Genomic DNA, 22,306 nt, shown 5'->3' with positions numbered 1-22,306 from the left:
CTTCAGTCGGAGCATATGCAGAGACCAGGGAAATGACACCCAAGGAGTGACGACTCTTTCGTCTCATAATACACTCGTTGACCGGTGTTACCTCAGTTATCATTGGAGTCAGCTTCTTGGACACAGCTGCAGCAACTTCTTTGGCATGGTAACCAACAGAGCGACCAAGCCAATAGTAGGTGTAACCACCCGCCATGATTTTGTCGCAATCCGGTCTCCGAACCTCAGAGAGTGCTGCAATACCGATGTCCAAACGCTTGAGCTCAGATGATCACAGAAACAGGTGATCATCCTCTCTTTGGGATAGGACATTCCAGGCACCCACCCGAAGGGACCGTCTCAGGTAAAACCCAAGCAGACCGCTTTCTGGTGGACGACACCTCAGCACCACCCCGACACACTCTCCCGCCATCTGACCCGGGAATGTTACCCCGTGGTTTTTCTCCTATCATCAAAGATTGGGGTTCCCGAAGGCTTTGCCCCAATCCAGTCACCCAGTGAGCTGCCCTGCGAAGGGAAGCTGCACAGGAGGTACTCCCACGGATTGGGTTTTCAGATTTTGTTTTTGCTTCTGTAATGTTTTGCGGAATGAAGGGGTTTACGGTGGCCGGAGTGCAAATCCTGCCACCAACCTCCTAGTAGGAAGTAACCCAACTGCAGGAGGACGTCTGCAGACACAGTTGGGCTCTTGATATAGATGGCAGTTGGCTCACAAGGAGTTCCTCTGCTCTTTGACAGGTTTTGTTCTTCATCCTGCTGGGTGTCCATATCATACACCCTCCTCACCAGAAACCTGGTGGGGGAGATGGTTTCGTCGCCGACAACCCGACCATGGAACAGGTTAGTACAGGTTTACATGATACCTGCAGCAAGTCACAGATCTGATCTGGCCTAACCTGACAATTGGAATATTCCTACGATGCAGCAAAGACCCATCCTCTTGCTCTTTACCTCTATAAGGACTCACTGACAACTCCCCCCCCCACACCCCCCCCAATATCTGTGCTCAGAGTTTTGGGAGAAATTGTTTCTGGAGCTCTTCGGCCTCACCAGATAAAACCTTTCTTGGGCATATCACATGTCCAAATTGGCTTCCAGAGCCGCTCACTCACCGCCTCAGAGTTCTCCACAGGATCGAGTCCTTCCTCGGCCATTCTCAGCTTTTTATGAACAGGGCCTTTATCTGAAGTGTCATGGAGTATGTCATTGCTGCTTCCCATCTTTCACTCTTCAACCTTCTGATTACCCTCTAAATGGGATTTGCTATCATGGACACACTGGCTGATTCTGTCCAGCTCTTCCCAAAGCTCGAAATCTCTATTAGAAAAATATTTTAAAAGTATCACAACATTACATATGGTTTGGTGGGAAGTTATACAAACCAATGCAGTCTTGACTTTTCTACTCATTGAAATGCAAACTCTTGTGTAGGATCTTCATTAACTTGATCTCAATTTGTTTGTGGAATATTAATGTTTTTAATTTTTGATCTCTATTACATTTGGTTTTATTACAGCGCGTGCGCAGTATACAATTGCACCGAGTTTGAAATGTCCCCGGTGTCCCCCCCACCCCCCCACGTGCCTCAAGTGAACCAATGACGGCCGTCCGGTAGATGGCAGTGCGTATCCTAGACGGAAATGAGGACAATTGATGGAAATACCCGAGTATTTCAATGGAAATTTGTGAAACTAATGTGTTATATATGTGAAAACCAGTGAATTTATTGCTTGACGGAAAAAAACCAAGAAACGCTCCCCTCTCATGTACGAACTAATGAAAGACGTCATTTCCGCCCACCATGGCATTTCGCGCCGAAGGCTGAAAGCTAAGTTCTTCTTATGCCATCATTCTCTTTAATATTAGCCATAAACGAGTGTTTCGTCATGCATTAGTAGTTGAAATTTACTTACAATTATGGCAGATATTGGTGGCAAAGTGATAAGTGGTTCTTTCAACCAGGGACATCTTGAATTATTTTCATAACTTTTTACTGTACATTCAAAATATGCAAAAATTAAATATGCTTAAATTCAAAATGTGTTCATCTATATTTTATATCATAACAATATAACTAATATTATGTCGTTGGTGTAACCACGATGTTTCAATGTTTTGCTCAACAAATATTTTAGCTTTGCTTTCATCTTTTCATCAGCAAAGCTTACATTTTACTCATCATTTGTTTGTCTGTACATTAACTTTATGATTATTATTTTTTTACATCATTCTTTTGTGGCCCCCTGCCATGCTGTATCGAACGATTTCATTCCTTCTGTTATATATAAAGGTGCTTATCACAATAATAACAAGATTTTTACATTTCAAATATTAAGTACGCTTTTTAATTGCTTTTCAACTGAAAAAGCATAAATTGCATATTTTAACATTAGTGTACTCATTTGCTTCACGACATGTGCTGCATTGAAGGATTTCACTTGTTTTTAGACTGTTGCTGTTCTTGATTTATTTATTATCAATATTGACTCATTTTCCTTCTGTCTCACTCTCATTTTCTGTAACCCCTGTCTCTGACACCCCAATCTCTTCCCAAAGTGCTCCGGGAGGCAGACATGATGGCAAGCAGGATGGATGGAAACATGGTCAGAAAAATCTGAAAAGTGTGGCTTTTGTGTTTGGTATTGTGTGTACAAATTGGCAACCTATTCAACCACGTAGCTCATCTACTTCATTATAATCATTGCATTCACATGTTACACACACACACACACACACACACACACACACACACACACACACACACACACACACACACACACACACACACACACACACACACACACACACACACACACACACACACACACACACACACACACACACATATTCTGACTTGTTTCTGTTGCTGTGGGAGGTGGGACAGAGGTGGGACGGGGGTGGGGGGGGGGTACAGAGAGAATTATGTGGTAAATTGTGGTTCAGGTGTGTAAGTACTTTGGTTCGTGCTAATACGCTGTTGCATCACCATTACATTGCACTCATCGTGTAGGAGTGAGCCTGAGTGAGTGCATGTGCGTTAAAATATTTATAGGAAGTACGTTACCAAAGACGTATTGTGTTAAATCCTGCACGAGATAAATAACCGTAATGGTTTGAGTGTCCGCTCTGAGTTTGGGAGGTCGATGGTTTGAACCCTGGCCGAGTCATACCACAGACTTCAAAAATTGTACGTGCTGCTTCCTTGCTTAAATCTCAGCATTTAAAACAAAAGAGCACAAATAATAATTAATCAACCATGGGTTGGTAATAATAGTGCAGGCTTTGGATGAAATGGTCTCCTCATTTTTTCTTCTTTTTTGTATACATGGTCTTGGCTCATGGAAGAGCTAGAACACAGAATGGAACAGGACACAACATAACAAAAAGAACAGCAGGAGAAGTGGGAAATGCCAACAGCAGGGCAGAGAGGAAAAAGTTCATGGACAAACAAGGGATGCTGGTAACGATGAAAGGTAGGGAAGAACGCAAAGGGTGGACAAGATGGACACAGAAGCAAAATTTTGGGAGGGGTATTGCTTGTTTAATGGGTATAGAAAAGATCATGGTTTTGGATCTGGCATCTTTATCAGTCTTGGTAGTTTTGCAAATGCTAACGTATATTCATTCGCAGTTTCTTGTGCGCTTGCATTTTCAGAGAAAGTGGTTTGACAAAGAAGGCAGTCCAACGGCTGGAGGTGATGGAGATAAGGAAAAAGAGGAGGATGAAGAAGAGGATAGTGAAGAAGAAGACGATGATGATGATGATGACGATGATGATGATTCGGGAGAGACAGATTCAGATGACAATGAATCCATCTTGGGCCCTGAGGGGTAGGCAGTGGCAATGATGAAGATGCTCTTTCTGTCAATATAACAGTCTTGGCTTGTTTTCTTTTCTAAGATGGTTTCCTGTTCAGGTGTAACATTTCAGTAGTTTTTAGATTGGTGTCTCCGCTCTACCTAAACATGGCTCTTGTGCATGTACACTACACCTCATTTCTCCACAACACTTTCTTGTGGCAATATATTTCTATCAGGAGTGACTTATCTTACACCTTTGCAGCACCTGTTTCTTCATCAGTTTGTGTCTCGTTAATGACTTTAATGATGCCAGAAGAAGACCTGAAAATAGAAAGCCTGAGGTAATAATCCATTTTCGCGAATATTTAAAAGGTAGTTTGAATTGCAAAGTTTTATATTATAGTTAATAAAACACACTTAAAGCAGCAACCTCCAAGTGTAAATGTTTATTTATTGGATTATTGAATTAACTGTATGCTAGTTGTCACCATGTGCTTGATTCTGGGGAGACTTGTTGATTGAATTCCTATTGTTGGTGCCGTATCCCGGCCATGTATCTTACAATCCCATGGAACATTGGTCAATCGTGGAAAGACAATTCCAGAGGCTTGACTTGCGATTGGACCTTGTGGAGTCTCCACAGCTGGTTATGGCAGGATTTTGGAAGTTTTTCAGAGTGACGGCGACAATCGCCTCCTCTTTGCGAAGGACACTGTGTGATCTTTAATGTCCAACAACAGCAACCAATGCTGGCAGATGCGACACCAGCTTCATGTACCATCTGATGGATGTGCATTCATTGATGCAGTGCCCTGCCTCGGAAGCACGAGGGTGATGGTGTTTGTCAGATCAGGAATCAAACCCAATCTAGACAGCTCAAAGGCGAGCAAGCAACCACTGAGCTATCCTGTCAGTCCTGATGAATGAGTGAATTAATTAATCGATTAATGAATGATTGTGTTGTTTCTGCTGTTTCAGGTCATACAATCCATCCGACTATGCACACCTCGCAGTCACTCCTGACCTCAAGGAAATCTTCCAACACATCACGAGGTGTGTTAGATAGGTGCAAACACTTGGGTTCTTGACATGACCCAAAGAGTGAAGGTGGTTTTGGTGAAGTGTTGTGATGAAATGAAATATGCAGTTCAGCTGAACCTGGGTCTGTAATGGGATTCCAAGCCCATTTGACTTTGTTAAATACCATACTATTTTGCTCTGCAGTACTTTGTGTTGTTTTGTTCAGTTTACTAAAGCCCCATGTTCTCTGTGGCAGGTATACACCACAAACCATACCATTGAAGTTCAAGCTCAAACCATTTATTCCAAATTTCACACCTTCCATTGGAGACATCGACCCGTTTATCAAGGTATGATGTGCATTATTCTTTTCAAACCTGCAGTGAGTATTATGACTGATTTGCCTCAGCTACCGAAGTTGGATGGAGGTTATGTTTTCACTCGTCTGTTTGTTTGTTCGTAAACAAAATATCTTAAAAAGTTGTAGACGAAGTTGGCCGAAATTTGGTGGAGAGCTTGGGTATGTGAAGGACAAAATGATTAGATTTTGGTGAAGATCCGAATCCAGATCTGGATCTGAAATTTTAAATTGATTTTTCACCATTGAGTGATGGGCCAAAAACGACAAATAGCAGGATATCTCAAAAAAATTGGGGATGGATTCGGACGAACCTTGATGGGCACGTTGGGTATGTAACAAGGAAGAATTGATTCGATTTTGGTTAAGGTCCGGAACTGGATCCAAGAATGTTTTAAGTTATTCTTCGCCATTGAGTGATGGGGCTAAAACAATATATAGCAGGATATCTCAAGAAGTTGTTGACGGATTTGGACAAAACTTGGTGGGCAGGCAGGTTGCCCCGCCTTTACCTTTTCCAGCTCCACCTTCAGCTCCCTTTGACCCGCCTTCATTTCCTCCTGATTTGCTGTTAGTTGTGTTTGTAAATCCCCAGCCATTTTTTGCATATTCCCATTCATTTCATCCCTCGGTGTTTGCATCTTCCCATTCATTTCTTCCATTAGTTGTTTCATCATGTCGCACATCTGATTCATCTCAAATGGTTTTGCCAAGGCCGATCTGCTACTATTGGGTGTGGATCTCAGGGGAATCTGTATGTCCTGCGGGAGGGGAATTTTTGGTGGTGGGGGTCCCCGCTCGGGATGGGGGAAACTTTTACCCTATACTTATAAACCAGCTCCACCCTCGACTCGCTTCCTTCATTCCTACTACCTTCCCACCGAACTGCCATTTTATGCATGTCTGCCATTTCCCACACGTGTTTAATCTCCTCAGAAAAAATATGTTTCTCTCCCTTAAATTTTCAAGCGTTCTTTTCTCCTGAAACCAATTGTCGTGATCAACAATTTAATCTCCCCTGTGAAATGTTGTTCAGAGTTCGAATCCTGCATTCCCGAGGGAATCAGGGGGGTTCATATCCCACTCTTGATCAATAAATGGTTGATCAGGGTTTGAATCCCACTTCTGACACCAAATGTCACAGCCGTCACCGGTTAGGTTAACCCCCCCCCCCCCCCAAACCAATTCTGGTGGACGGGCGATTAACACTGACCAGGCCGGATTGCAAAGCGGTTTTCTTTTTAGAGGCGGACACGTGATCCTCAGAGATTATGACTTGTGTGGGAGGAGCAGGGGCGGCATGTGCACGTACACAACGGAAGCACAGCACAAGGGGTTTATACTCGAACCCACGACAGATACATGGATACAAGCAACTTAAAATAAACATGGGGATTTAATGAAAATAGATCAAATAATTACAAGGGTAATAACTGAAAATGTAATCATAAAATGTGAGGCAAATTAAAGCCAAAATTGGAGGCGCCTCTACACACGGACTTTAATACAGACAAGGGGAAAAAAAAGAAAAACAAATGCTCCATTTATTCTGGCATTTAGCTTTGTCCAGGGATAGTCTTTATTGAACTTTGGGATTGAGGCGCTTCTTCCTGCGTGAGAAGACGTGCCCAAAATGGCGCCGAGCCACTCTCTGGGCGGGAAACATACGTTTGGTGGTATTCAACACCAGGGCTCACCAACCACCGTGCGGCTTCCTCGTTGATCGTGCTTGCCGACGCCGCTGCTCTCTAAAGAATGGCACCGCTCCCTTCGGTGATATACACGAGGCTTTGAGGTCGGTCTCTCACGACCCAGCCAAGAGTCAATGGCCAGCGTCTTGCTCCACCACGCGAACCATTTCGCCTCAACACAAATACGAGAATCATGCCGTCTTCTTTCTGCATCGAAGGAAAGCCAGCCGTAATGCCCTGATCTTACATGCCATCTCTGAGCTCTGTCATCTCTCGACCACGTCCATCACACTCAATTCAACCCAACAAAACCATCTCCTCTTCCTTCTTGCTTCTGATGTTACACTCATCAATCATCCACCTCCGGGTATGGCTTGCTGGCACGAAGCCGGGAATACGGGGCTTCTGCCTGCTTGGCACATTTGGCTTGTTTGTTGTTGTCTTAAGGACGTGATTCCTGTTATTGCTGACTTGTAAATGCAAAAACGTAGGAAAAGGTCACAGGGGGCAATTACATACTGGGGGAAATTGATCTTAATCCCTATCTAATTAACACAGCACCCCCCCCTCCCCCCACTAATGTGATGACAAGTAACACTTAAGCTTACAGTTTTCCTCCTTAATTTACATTGAGATGTCTCCTACATGTCCACGGACCAGGCAACTCTATACTATCCTAACTTCGCTATGAAACTCCTCCATCTTCCCCCACAATGGTAACAATACAAAAGAATAAGAATAATGATTATTCCAATCATTTATTCATAGTTTAACATAATATTTTGAAGTATGGACTTAAGGGGGTACTTGGCGAATGCAGCTTTGGCAGCTCTCCATCATCACCAAAATCTAAATTTTATTTTAGAGTCTATGCCATTCCTCTTCTGTGTTCCACCCTGTATTCCTGAGCAGTGTAAGGATTGAAGCCTTGCCCAATTTGCAATTGTTCAAAGAGGTCATTGTTTTTGTTTGGTTCCTTTGTTTCTGGTTCTGGCTGGCAGGTCTCACGGCCAGATGGGAAACCAGAAACGTTGGGATTGACAGTCCTCGACGAGCCATGTGGACAGCAATCTGAACCCACGGTGCTGAACTTGTGGCTTGAAGAGGAGAGCAGCCAGCCTTTAGCCATGGTGTGTGAGTTAGGACCTCATCGTTTTCCCACTTTTGCTTTCTCCCAAGTTTCCTTGTGAGCATTCTAGCCAACACGTTGGCTCGGGCAGTAAAGCTCTGACAAAGCACATGAGATGACTTAAGTGGAGGCGGGTACGGTTGGAAGATAACACTGGTCCTTGTCGGCAGAAGAGCATGTAGCAGTGAAGGTTCAAGGCTCCATACTTGTGCACCTGCCCATTTGTTTGCTTGCAGGCCATGAAAGTGAAGACTGTGCAGGTAGGTGAGCAGCTTCCCAAGACAATTGAAAATTGGGTGCACAGCATCACAGAGCTGCGCCATTCCAAGGCAGCACCACATGTGGAGTACAGCAGGTCAGCACATGCACCTTTATTTGATATTTACCTCTGCTACCGAAGGTGAAGGAGGTTATGTTTTCATCCCTCTTTGTGTGTTTGTTTGTGTGTGCAAGATATCTCAAACTGTTGTGGATGGATCCAGATGAAATTTGGTGGGCAGATTGGGTGTGTGACAAGGTGTGTGACTGATTACATTTTGGTGAAGATCTGGATCCGAATCCGACTACTACAATTTTTTAATTGATTACTCACCATTGAGATCGGGCCAAAAATGATATATAGCATGATATCTCAAAAAGTTGTGGACGGATTCGGACAAAACTGGTGGGCACGTTGGGTGTGTGACAAGGAAGAATTGATTCAATTTTGGTGAAGATCTGGATCCAGATCCGACTACTAGAATTTTTTTAAGTGATTCTTCACCATTGAGAGATAGGGCTAAACTCGTATACAGCATGATATCTCAAAAAGTTGTGTATGAATTCGGATGAAACTTGGTGGACATGTTGGGTGTGTGACCACAACAAATTGATTTGATTTTGGTGAAGATCCAAATCCAGATCTGGATGAGAATTATTTAATTATATCAAGTGATTCTTCACCATTGAAAGATAGGGCCAAAAACGAGAAAAGAATGATTTTCAAAAATGTATTGGTCCCGATATGTTCTCGTGGATCACACATTACGTGGCGGAGGTATGCGCTCTACCAAGTGCCCTTCTAGTTTAGTTTGTGTTGCTCAGCACGATAAATATCTGACCGGCCACATAAAGGCTCATGGATTTGATTGCCAATCATTTAGCTGTTGCACTGCTTGGTCGATGCTCCTTGGTGAACACAAATTATGTAAGGTGATTTTTTTTTTTTTTTTTTTGTATACCTTGGTCGAGGCTCGTATGAGAGCTAACACACAACTCACAGCAAGGAGGCATGAGACAAGAGGGGCGGGAGTGGAAGGGACAAAACAGTGGGGAACAGACACATTAGGTGAACTGTGGAAGGGAGAGGGATGGGGATGGGACGGGGAACATGGCGAAGAGAAGATGGACATTTCAGGGACTTTCAGGAAGGAAAGCAGGAGAAATGATGGAAGTGGGCTTGGGTGGATTAGCGGGGGTAGAAAAGATCGAGGATTTGGATGGGGGAAGATAAGAGGTGGTGGTGAACAGCTGTTTTGAAAGCCTGGAGGGAAGAATGGGAAAGAATAGAGTGAGGAAGTTTATTCCAAAGGCGGGAAAAAAGAGGAATGAAAGAGTGAAGATGAGCAGTGATTCGTGATTTTGGTAGTTTTACCGGAAGGGGGTTGTTGGCGGACCTTGAGCGCCCTGTGGAAATGTGGTGGGGACAAATCGCAGAGAGAGCAGGGGGGCAAGGCTGGAGAGGAGTCGGTAGAAGACAGAAAGACCACCGACCAACCTGCGGTGATTGAGTGAGAGGCCCAAAGACTCAGCTTCATTGCGGGAGATGCCGATGATCTTAAATGCCCTGGTTTCGACAGCGTGAAGCCGAGAAAGGTGGGAGGCAGGAGCACCAGCCCAGAGGGGAGAGCAGTACTCCATCAGGCTACGGACAAAAGCTTTGTAAGTGGTCAGGAGCTCAAGAGGGCCGAGGAAGGACTTAGCACGACGGAGGATTCCCAGTCGGCGACTGGCTTTTGAGGCGAGGTTGGAAATGTGACTTTCCCAGGAAAGGTCATGGCAGATAGTGAGACCTAGAAGCTTGAAAGAAAAGACTTCTTCCAGAGGATTGTTGAGAAAGTGGATGGGGGGGTTTTGTAAACGGTCCTTTCGAAGAGACATAGTGAGAGTGTGAGACTTGTCTGGATTGAAAGACATGTTCCACGTGTTGGACCAGTTTGTGATTTTATCCAGATCTGCAGTGAGCGAAGAAGCTGCTGCTTGCCGGTCTGAGGGATGACAGATGGTACGGCAGAGGGTGGAGTCGTCGGCAAAGAGAAATAGAGGATTTTCCAGAGAGTCCAGAGAGTGATGGGATATTCAGAGACTGTATAAAAAAGAAAATGTCTCCCACCACACAAATGAGCATTAACGCCACTTCAACACGCTCTGCACACGTTAATTATTCGTTCGCAAAGTAATCTTCAGGTTGCGTCATCACGAATGGGGCATCACTGTGCCACAAATGCAGTGCCCCCATGCCAAGGAATACAGTGGACCTTTACCTTGACCAACCTACTAGGTTTGAGATTTCAATCGACAATGAGGAGATTAAAATACAGTTCAGCACAAGCAGTTGAACCAACCCAATACCCAATACCAATTGCACATGCTGCATGACACGTGTTTTAGCACTTGTGACCCGTTATCATCACTTGGGTGCACCCTTTAGGAAAGAGTCCGCCTTTATCCATCAGTGCCCTTGCCAAATTGACTGCATCACCAACATGGCTATGCCCCCAGAAATAATGCAAACAAACAGCCAGGTGCTGCATGAGTGTGAATGACTCAATTATTTGTCTGCCAAAGCTTGTTTTGCTGATGTAGATGCAGTGAAGATTTATTTTACTATCTTTTTTAGGCCCATGCCCAGCATTGAGAGTCTCATGCAGGAGTGGCCTCCCGAATTTGAAGATACTCTGAGCAAGGTTGGTTGAGCATCGGGCCTTTCATTACCATTTCTAGCACATACCAAGGGGCAGATATATATAGATGAGTTACATTTGTATGAAAAGTCCTTTTTTTCCTTTATTATTCATTTTTACACTCGCCAACTTATGATGCTTTAGACTCGGCCATGTTATTAGTCCCTTACCAGTTTCACCGGAGGGGACTCTAGGTTTGTTCTCCATCTATCTCTCTGTCCCACCTGTGGTTTTTCATACTTCCCCCCCCCCGCCATAGCCTTTAACATATTGTTGTGGTTTCCCACCCGCTCGGTGGGCAAACGACCGCTTTTAGCTAATCGCGGCCGCGTGCCCACCGGACGGGAAAACCGAGTCGCAGCTTTCGGATCAATGCCGAAATCCAGCTACGGGTGTGTTTTTAATCACACCGTAATTCAGCCAACTCTTCTGTCCACGCGTGACAGGGTCCGATCGCCGAATTGTCGATTTACCCAAGTATGCGCGCAGACAGAAATTCCGGGAATTTACACCTCAATGGGACCTGCATGGAAACGAGCCGCTTAAGCAGCTCGCTCCGTTTGCGATTTGCCATCGGTGTTTTATCGCGAGGCCCCGTTGGACCCGATTATCTTTTCGGCTATTAAAAGCCAGCTATTTATTTCAAACGCAAGTATGGCAGTTCAATTGAGGAAGAGGATGCAACGAGCAGTTGACATTCAAACAAGGCCATTTATTCACACTCGTATGCAATCGATGAAGGCACGTATGCAATGGGGGTAAGGTACAAAACACGAGTAAACAAAGACCCTACAGCCGTTTGTTTATTATTTCTGTACATGCACAGTTCTACGTATGTACACGGCACCACAACTTTCATTCAAAGAAAACCGCAGGAAAGGAAAGGGCAGACTGGACCCTTAGGCCTTTATGTTCGTGGAACTGTGAAGACCGCAAGAGCTCTACGAGACCGTGCTGGTTACCTGCCACCACTCATGGTGACTCGCTGGCTGGCGGCCTCTCTCCGGCTTTCTCCACTGACACACGGTTCGGCACCGTACTGCCGGCTTTGCTGCGCTCCGACTGGACTCGAGCCTTGTGGTGTTCTCCCGACTGCACCACGACTCCAAAAGAGACTGCAGCTCGACTCCGCTCCCAGACTTCAGACGAACTCCACGGCGCACCCAGACCGACTCAACTCGACTCACTGCTTGGCGAACCCAGACCGACTCCAGGCAAAACTCCAGGCAACCTCTTCAGGCAAGAAGAACTGACTCAACTCGCTTGGTGTTCCAGCGCGCCTTTTTATGGGGTCCGGGGAGGTGGGTATGATCTCCCTCCTATGACCGTTCACCCCCCACTGTCTCCGCCCCTTTTGGCATTTTGATCCGATCTCGTCGCGAAACGCGGAGAGAGCGGACGTGGTAGAAATCATCAGCCGTGGAAAGCGGACGTTGTAGAAATCGTCGGCTCCCGCTTCTGTCGGCGGAGATGCTGCTCGTCCGTGGGATTCGCCGTGGCTGGCGAAAAGATGGCGGCGTAACGGAGATGAAGGTGAGGCGATGTTGTGGTTGCTCTGTGGTGGGGATGGCATGGTTGTTGAGAGGCAGTTGTGGTTGTTGAAGTCGTGGTTGTGGTTGTTCCAAAATAAAGATAGCAAAAGAATAATGGCTGACTCAAAGATCACAGCCCGGTGACATGAATAAAGCCCTTTAGACATCGGTGGGGAAATCTAATCTGAACACACACTTATCGACATAACTGATCTCTGGGAAGCCTGAATGGTGTTCTGTGAATTTCCACAACCGTAACACTACCCCTCCCCTTTTTACAGACTCGTCCCGAGTCGTCAAATTTTCGTGTGCCTTCATGTGTAAGTTTCCCCTAGTACGATTTACCTTTGGATCCCTGAGTGCGACATTTGGTGTATTCGTGTCCCAAAAGTAAATAACCTACGGGCTGAGTAACTAACTAGGCAAACTAACTCATGCAGACGACTTAACTAAATTGCCGGCTCTACGACAAACATGCAGGGGGAGCAACTCATGTACAATTTACCCTTAACCTTAACCTTATACATTTACACTAAACCATGGCCCAGGACTGATGGACTCTGGGAAAAAGGCACATAGTAATGTCAACAGTACTTCAGGGTGAGCACTCCGCAGCTTAAAGGCAAGACGTCTTTGGGGCCGTGTTCAAAATGACCCCCTTCTGGTATGTTCTTCCTTCTTTTTGTTTGTTTCTTCAGCTGCTGAAGGCAACTCACCCCAACCCGGCGGCTATGCGCCATCCCACAGGCCATTTTTGAAGCAGGGAGCCAGGCTGCCCAAATGCAGTCTTTGGCTCATGAAACAAATGCAGGTATGAACAGGGAATGTGGCCGGCTGCCCAATGCAGTCTTAGGCCTCCCCCTTGAAATGAGTGCAGTGAACACAAAACGGTGCACGGGCTGCTCAATGCAGTCTCCGTGTGCGGCTGCCTGCAGGACAGTCCCTGCAGAACACTGGATGGGCACTGATGCAAGCAAACACAAAAAAATGAATGGTGCACGGGCTGCATCAATGCAGTCCCCGTGTGCAGATGGATGGATGCAAAACACGGTGCACGGGCTGCTCAATGCATTCTCCGTGTGCAGATGGATGGATGGATGCAAAACACGGTGCACGGGCTGCTCAATGCAGTCTCCCTGTGCAGATGGATGGATGCAAAACACGGTGCACAGGCTGCTCAATGCAGTCTCTGTATGCGGCTGCCTGCAGGACAGTCCCTGCTGAACAGTGGATGGTACTGGCGCACATGGTATTGGATGGAATGGGGCAAATGCAAATAAGGGCTAGCAGGCATGGGGTCAAGGCAGAGGCAGGCAGACAAGGCATGGCAAGGCCGGCACAGGCCGCTGTCGCAAAGCATGCCGGCGGGTGAAGCTGGCCGGCCTCTTGTCTTGTTCTGGAGGTGTGTGGAGCGAGTGCGGTGGTGCCCACCGGTCTGAAGGCGGGCTCGGACCTACCCTACTGTCTCCCTCCCAACCTATCGCCTTTGCCTGTCTCTGTCCATACACACTCCCTTAATTTGCAAAACAAATTTAGCTCCATCTTCTTTTTTTATTATTATTTTTTTCTTTTATTTCCCTCTATAAATTCATCTCCCTAACCCCCATTATTGTCTCTGTCCGGCTAACCTACCATGTCATCTTGCCTACGCCCAACCCCTACATTCCCTTCCTGGAGGGGAATAATGGAGAGCTGGTGTCCTGTCTTGAGGCCCAATTAAGCCTCAGAATGGCCTCCTCAGACTTCAGCGATCCAGCGGCCCATAATGAGAGCGAAGGGATGGATGGTGCGGAGGGGTACACTTCCCTATCTACCCTAACATTTATTACACCTAAACTACCCCAGGGCTTTCCAAAAGCGCCTGTCGCTTAAACTATTGGTTCTACCAACCAAGATTCCCGTCGCCTGTGTTGGTGGCCTCACAATTTGGGCCTTGCCCTCCAATTTTCAATTCGTGCCCTTGCACGGTCTCATGGCTGGGACGCGTGGCTCCCTTGGCAGGAACTACCCTCTGCCGATTCTCCAACTATGGCACCCCCGGGCCCTGCGACTGTCTCTGAGCCTACCAGCTCCCTAAAATTTGGGGAGTGCCCTCCCTGGCTACTCCCCCTCGATGCTCACGTGGCAGGCTGGCGCCACGGGCCCCTTCCCCGGGTGCCCGTGCCCACGACACTGCCCACGTGGGTATTGGCGCCACGGGCCCCGCATCATGTGGGCGCACCCATGCCCACTACGCTATGCCGGCCCCACTTGGGCCCTTGGCCTACCGCGGCCGACTAGCCTGGTGCCCGGGGTACCCACTAAGCGATACTTACCGTTCGCAGCCACGCTCCCAGCCCGTCAACAGGACTCCTGCACCCCTCCAAACGGGTTTCGAGCCTACATTCGCACCAACAGCAAATCGACCTCCATTTTGTCAATTTGACTAACCCACTAACTCACTTTACACTGACCCCGGGGTCCCTTGGGTGGGAATCACTCCTCCCCCCAATCACTCATCGCACCATGCATACCACATTCGCTCCATACACTCAGGCCTGCTGGCCCTCACTCACTTAACATGTTTCCTTTCATTTCCCAACTCACACATCGCTGAACACTGCCATTCTTCTTTACTAAATCCCATAACTACCTCGTGCTCCCTTGTCATCCCTTAACAATACAGCACATCCTTTTAACTTGACGTAGCTAAGCTACGTCCCCACTACACACTCACAGTCTGTCTTTGTCTTCCAACTCCAAAATTATTTTCCATCCTAAATCTAAACGAAAATCCCTCTAATCCATTCCAGGGGCCCCATGAGGACTTGTCCCTGCCCCATGAAGCCGGTCTAACTATTTAACCCTTCCCCCAACTCGTGGTATTCCTGTGCCCAAGGCAAGGGGGTCTCCCACTCCCTTGCCCAGGGAATCTTGTTTACCCGAAACGGTGAGGCTTGCTTCTTTTTTTTTCTTTGCGCACACCAGCGCGGCAACTCACAACCTGCGCTCTTTTCCGTGACGTCATGGCAGCTGTTCGCGCTTCGCGCACCTCGTCCCTTCTCGGACGGTAACATCCGGCAGGGATTTCCCCCCTGCCGGATTCCAACCATGCAACCACGACGTCACCCTGCTCATCCCAAGCAAGGCCCGCGTTTCGAGGGGCTCCCCACGCGAGCACATGTGCTCTGCTCATGGAGCTTTACACACACGCTCGCCTGGAGAACCCATCCGATCCAAATTCGTATCCCAGCCGAGCTTCTGTCCGTCCGTGGGATCGGCTGACATCCACCGCGTGCGTTTCCGGACCAGAATTCACTCGCGCAGGCGCGCATGTGGCGGCCTCGTGCGAAGCACAGCACGGACCCCACGCGCGCTGCCGTGCGAATCCGGCACGGTCACCAAAACAGCTACGGCTGCTACTCGGCCTTTGTCCCTCGTCTGGTGCCGTCCTTGTCGCCATTCAACACACGCACCCCCGCGTGCCATGACATTTACACACCTCACCATGACGCGCGGTTGCGTGTTGTCTCTTACCAACCGTCATCTCCCTTACATACAGCGACCTCACACACATGGTTTCTCTTCCACACGCGGTTTCTCTTACACACGGCCTTTCACTCACACATGCCATTTCACTTGCACACGCGGTTTCTTTCACACACGACCTTTCACCCACACTATGCGTGCTTTCCAGCACACATTTCGAAACCACACACGTAACCACGCACACCGGAACAACCATGCTGGGAATTAGTACTACCACAAGGGCTCCCGGGGCCTCCATACCCCCCAAGCTTCGCGTGTACCCGTCCACAGCACTCGCCCATCCTAACTCGCTCGGCACGACCGGACCCACCTGGTCGTGATCTGCTTCAAGGGGGAATATTCCCTCCCCACTTTCCTGAAGAAGGCCATCCTGCTGCTCGCACCGGGTCACAACACATTCTGCCAGCTCGCCCCCATTGTCCTCCACTACCTCCATGTGTGTGTGTTTGTCTTTACTTCCGTCCAATTCACCCTCTATCTCCTGTGTCTCTGTTATCGTGACTATTTGCGTTTCTGTCACCTCTTTTGTTTCCTTCGTCTCCATTATTATTTCTGCCATCGTCTCTATTATCATTTCCTCCACCTCCTGCGTTTCTGTTTCCGTCACCTCGTTCATTACCTCCGTTTCTTGCTTTATTTATTTTATTATCTGCGTCTCCATCTCCTCGTTTATTATTTCCGCTTCTTCCCTTGTTATCCGTGTCTCCGTCACCATTAATTTTTCCGTCGTTGTCACCTCCTCATGTCTCTTCCTACACGTTTCGGTCTCCCCATTAATTACGACTTCGCCCGTCTTCATCGCGGGCCGGACAGCCGTTGCACTCCCTCTCGTTGGTTCGAGCGTGTTGCCACGTGGTGTCGCCATTTTCTCACCCGCGGTCCGCGTTTTGTTACGCGCAATCACCATTATGCCCTTCGTGCTTGCCTGGAGATTCAGCCCCATGCTCTGCGTTTCGCCCCGCTGGGCTCGCATATCATCATTCATCTCATCCATTTTGGCATTCATGTTCTCCATTTTGGCTTTCATTCCCTTCTTCATTTCTATTAGTTGTTTCATCTTTTCCATAAACTGCTGTGCAGTCTCTTTCCCTGGGTGCTCCCACTGCCAATGATTAGTGAGAGGGTTGACATAATAAAAAAAATAGCACCGCAAAGCGGGCGTAACCCCTCAGCCCCTTGACGCAAACCAATTTCAAGATGGTGGCCATATTGAAAATCGCAGCATGCCCATTTTCGAAAGGAACCTTCCTCTACTCAACCCTAACACACCCAGCAAAAATGGATTTAATCGGATAAGGCGTTCTCAAAATTGACAAAAACCAATTTCAAGATGGCTGCCGTGGTGGCCACAGTGAAAATCGCAGCATGCCCATTTTGGAAAGCAACCTTCCTCTACTCAACCCCATAAAACCTCGCCAGAATAAAATCAATGTGTGAAGCCGTTCTCAAGTTATTGTCCAGAAACCAAATTCAAGATGGTTGCTCCAGCCACCATATTGGATATCGGATTGCGCTGAATATTGAAAGGAACCTTCCTCTAACCACCTCCATTATACCCCCATGAAAATAAAATCAATCTGTCAAGCCGTTCTCAAGTTATTGTCCGGAAACCAAATTCAAGTTGGCTGCCCTAGCCGCCATATTGGATATCGCATCGCACTGATTATTATCGAAAGGAACCTTCCTCTACCCAGCCCCAGCACACACTGCAAAAATGGATTTAATTGGACATGGCGTTCTCCTCAAAATCGACGGAAACCAATTTCAAGATGGCTGCCATGGAGGCCACATTGAAAATCTCAGCGCGCCCATTTTCGAAAGGAACCTTGCTCTACTCAACCCCAACATACCCTGCAAAAATGGATTTAATCGGACAAGGCGTTCTCCTCGAAATCGACGGAAACCAATTTCAAGATGGCTGCCATGGAGGCCACATTGAAAATCGCAACGTGCCCATTTTCGAAAGGAACCTTCCTCTACTCAACCCCAACATACCCTGCAAAAATGGATTTAATCGGACAAGGCGTTCTCCTCGAAATTGACGGAAACCAAAAGTTGACAGACGCCCGGACGGACGCCCGGACGCCCTCCGGACAACGCCTGTGACGACAATACCCCTTTTTCAGCCCAATTCGGGCTGAGGGGTAAGAACCAGATGAACGGCATTGCCGCTTTTTCCAACCTTCTGGTACGGGTTTCTCCTGCATGGTGGTGTCCTGGACCATGGGTTCATCTCACTTATTTCCGAAACCACCCTGCCCCCGCTCGCCTTGAACTGCCATTTTGCATACCAGAAATAATTTAAAAGCTCGTAATTTGATGGAACCGGAGGGTCGCCTCGCACACCCTTGATCCGGTTCCGTTAATTTAGTGTGGAGGGGGATGAATTTGTATCCCACGATCTGACGCCAGTTTTATGGTTTCGCACCCGCTCGGCGTGCAAACGACCGCTTTTAGCTAATCGCGGCCGCGTGCCCACTGGACGGGCAAACCGAGTCGCAGCTTTCGGATCAACGCCGAAATCCAGCTACGGGTGTGTTTTTAATCACACCGTAAATCAGCCAACTCTGTCCACGCGCGACAGGGTCCGATCACCGAATTGTCAATTTACCTAAGTATGCGCGCAGAAAGAAATGCCAGGGATTTACACCTCAACGGGACCTGCTTGGAAATGAGCCGCTTAAGCAGCTCGCTCCGTTTGCGATTTGCCGAGCGGTGTGTTATCGCGAGGCCCCGTTGGACCCGATTATCTTATCGGCTATTAAAAGCCAGCTATTTATTTTGAACGCAAGTATGGCAGTTCAATTGAGGAAGAGGAAGCAACGAGCAGTTGACATTCAAACAAGGGCATTTATTCACACACGTATGCGATCAATGAAGGCACGTATATAATGGGGGTAAGGGACAAAACACGAGCAAACAAAGACCCTACAGCCATTTGTCTATTATTTATGTACACGCACTTAACAGTTTTACTTATGGACACGGCGCCACAACTTTCATTCAAAGAAAACCCCAGGAAAGGAAAGGGCAGACTGGACCTGTAGGCCTTTATGTTCGTGGAACTGTAAAGACCGCAAGAGCTCCACGAGACCGTGCTGGTTACCTGCCACCGTCATGGTGACTCGCTGGCTGGCGACCTCTCTCGGGCTTTCTCTACTGACCCACGGTTCGGCACCTTACTGCCGGCTTTGCTGCGTTCCGACTGCCCTTCACTGGACTTGAGCCTTGTGGTGTTCTCCCGACTACACCGCGACTCCAAAAGATACTGCAGCTCGACTCCGCTCCCAGACTTCAGACGAACTCCACGGCACACCCAGACCGACTCATCTCCACTCACTGCTTGGCGAACCCAGACCGACTCCAGGCAACCTCTTCAGGTAAGAAGAACCGACTCAACTCGCTTGGCGTTCCAGCGCGCCTTATTATGGGGTCTGGGGAGGTGAGTTTGATCCCCCACCTTCGACCTTTCACCCCCCGCTGGCTCCGGCCCTTTTGGCATTTTTATCCGATCTCGTCGCGAAACTCGGAGAGAGCGGACGTGGTAGAAATCATCAGCCGTGGAAAGCGGACGTTGTAGAAATCATCAGCCGTGGAAAGCGGACGTTGGAGAAATCATCAGCCGTGGAAAGCGGACATTGTAGAAATCATCGGCTCCCGCGTCTGTCGGCGGAGATGCCGCTCGTTCGTAGGATTCGCCGTGGCTGGCGAAAATATGGCGGCGTAATGGAGATGAAGGTGAGGCGATGTTGTGGTTGCTCTGTGGTGGGGATGGCGTGGTTGTTGAGATGGTGGTTGTGGTTGGCGCTGTGGTGGGGATGGTGTGGTTGTTGAGAGGCAGTTGTGGTTGTTGAAGTAGTGGTTGTGATTGTTCCAAAATAAAGATAGCAAAAGAATAATGGCTGACTCAAAGATCACAGCCCGGTTACACGAATAAAGCCCTTTCGACATCGGTGGGGAAATCTAATCTGAACACACACTTATCGACATAACTGATCTCTGGGAAGCCTGAATGGTGTTCTCTGAATTTCCACAACCGTAACAATATTCAACTGAAACTTGGTACATTGCTTTATTTTGATAAGTTGCAGAACAAGTTCGAGTTTCATGGCGTTTCATCAATTTTGCACAGAGTTATACGCTTTTTGGACTAAGAAAATGTCACATTGGTAGGGGACATATTTTGCAAAGTAATTCTTGCTCTTGTTATCCCTGCTATTATTACTATTGTTATTGGTCCCCTATCGGTTTCACAGGAGGGGCTATACGTTTGATCACACTCCGTCTGTCCCACATGTGGTTTCTCAGACTTTTTCCCATACCCTTTAACATATTAAAATGAAGCTTGGTACAGGGCTTTATTATGATAAGTTACAGAACAAATTCGAGATTCAGGGCATTTCATCAAATTTTCACACTTATGCCCTTGTTGGACCTAGAAAATATCACATCGGTAGGGGACATGTGTAGCAAAACAATTCTCACTCTTATTAATATTGTTGCGATTTTGGAAGACCCCGGGGAGTCGCATCCAACACATAAGGTAGCTACATCCATTGTAATTTTGTTTTGCCAAATTACCCATCCCCCTCTTATTCGTGGAAGGGAAAGATGCATTGAGAGTATCGTTAAAGTTATCCCATTGTCTTTTCCCTCCTTCTCAAACGCCATCCTTTCCCTCACTCTCTACGAGTCTGACTCTTCACAGACAGGTTGTTGCATCACAAAGTGTGCCTCCCTCAGATGGTCATTGAGCCAGATGTTCCACCTACTCGCATTAGCTGGTGGATGTTGAAGATCCCAGAAGTCTTTCATAAAGAGTAGGCGAGTAATATCCGACATCCTAAACAAATTACTAATTCCTGCATAAATCAGCTCGTCAAACGTCAGGTATAGCCAGCCGGTTCATGAAAGACTTGGGACGAAAACTTTCCCCAGCTGACCCCACAAGAAGGGGGGAATAATTGGGGCAGTTAAATTCGTTCTAGATATATAGTACACCATCTGCACCCTTGATATTAGAAACGATGGCACCTGGGGATGTTTCAAAACAACAGACACGTTGTGGTGGTGCATTTAAACTTTAAACTTTAAACCCAAAAAGTGGTGCATTTGCTGCACTTTCATATCATTTAAGGTAAAATAAACTGTGGTTGCACTTTTGTTGGGTTAGTCAGGCAACCCGAATCCACATTACTTGACCAAATTTGTTTTGCAAGCTTATGCCATGTTCTTATACCCTCTCTTCCTGCAATCCTTGTTTTTCTTATACTCTCCTTGTTGCGCAGGTGAACTTACCCACAGCTGGTTTGCAGTGCGACCTCTTTGAATATGTGGACATCATTTGCGGTGAGTGGCTTATATGATGTTAAGCCGATAACTCACAGTGCAAATGGTTGAATATGTATGTGTGTGTGTGTGTATATATATATATATATATATATATATATATATATATATATATATATATATATATATATATATATATATATATATATATATATATATATATATATGTATATATACACACACACATACATATACAGTAGACTACTCGTAAGTCGTCACCATCAGGACCGAGAAAAAAAGTGACGACTTAGACGTGTGACGCCTTATGCGTATGCGAACATTCATGAAGACTGTGGGGTGAAGGATGAAGTCGCTTGTGGTTATAAATAGCTTATCACTGGCGGTGTACACCAATGAGCGCGCATCACGATTCCATGAAATTGGGCTTCTCACGAGGCAGCAGTTCCGTGTGATGAGTTCGGCATGGTAATTTACTTGAGTTTCCATTACGTGGGAACGGACAACATCTGATGACTTAGAGGAAGTGACGACTTCGAGATGACGACTTACAGACTTTTATTTAAATGGATTTAACATTCGATACATTCGGGACTTTTTGACGCTGCTGACTTCGAAGAAGTGACGAGTTGCACGCTGCCAACTTACGTGTAGTCGACTGTATATATATATATATATATATATATATATATATATATATATATATATATATATGTATATATATATATATATATATATATATATATATATATATATATATACATATATATATATATATATGTATATATGTATATATATATATATATATATATATATATATATATATATATATATATATATATATATATATATATATATATATATATATATATATATATATATATGTATATATATATATATATATATATATATATATATATATATATATATGTATATATATATATATATACATATATATACATACTCGGGCGAAGCCAGGCTGAGGCAGACGAGGCAGT

General features: G+C 46.5%; 1 protein-coding gene across 9 annotated transcripts in view; it reads left to right on the top strand.

Annotated features, from left to right (window-relative positions):
• IFT46 (intraflagellar transport 46) overlaps positions 1–22,306 on the top strand; it is a 103,802-nt gene that overhangs the window by 10,010 nt on the left and 71,486 nt on the right. For all 9 annotated transcript variants that reach the window (XR_015056647.1, XR_015056648.1, XM_085875730.1 and 6 more), the window contains 8 exons: positions 2,557–2,603; positions 3,656–3,831; positions 4,780–4,854; positions 5,078–5,171; positions 7,872–8,000; positions 8,236–8,354; positions 10,878–10,944; positions 21,290–21,350. Coding sequence is in view for 7 of the 9 variants with exons in the window: in XM_085875730.1 (XP_085731856.1) it covers positions 2,557–2,603; positions 3,656–3,831; positions 4,780–4,854; positions 5,078–5,171; positions 7,872–8,000; positions 8,236–8,354; positions 10,878–10,944; positions 21,290–21,350 (768 nt within the window). In the remaining 2 variants the exon portion in view is untranslated. The remainder of the gene's footprint in view (positions 1–2,556; positions 2,604–3,655; positions 3,832–4,779; positions 4,855–5,077; positions 5,172–7,871; positions 8,001–8,235; positions 8,355–10,877; positions 10,945–21,289; positions 21,351–22,306) is intronic.

Source organism: Eptatretus burgeri, chromosome 3 (genome assembly GCF_056783735.1).
Source record: "Eptatretus burgeri isolate ZD-2024b chromosome 3, Ebu_testis_v1, whole genome shotgun sequence".
Lineage (NCBI taxonomy): Eukaryota > Metazoa > Chordata > Myxini > Myxiniformes > Myxinidae > Eptatretus > Eptatretus burgeri.
This window is presented reverse-complemented; position numbering and strand designations above follow the sequence as displayed.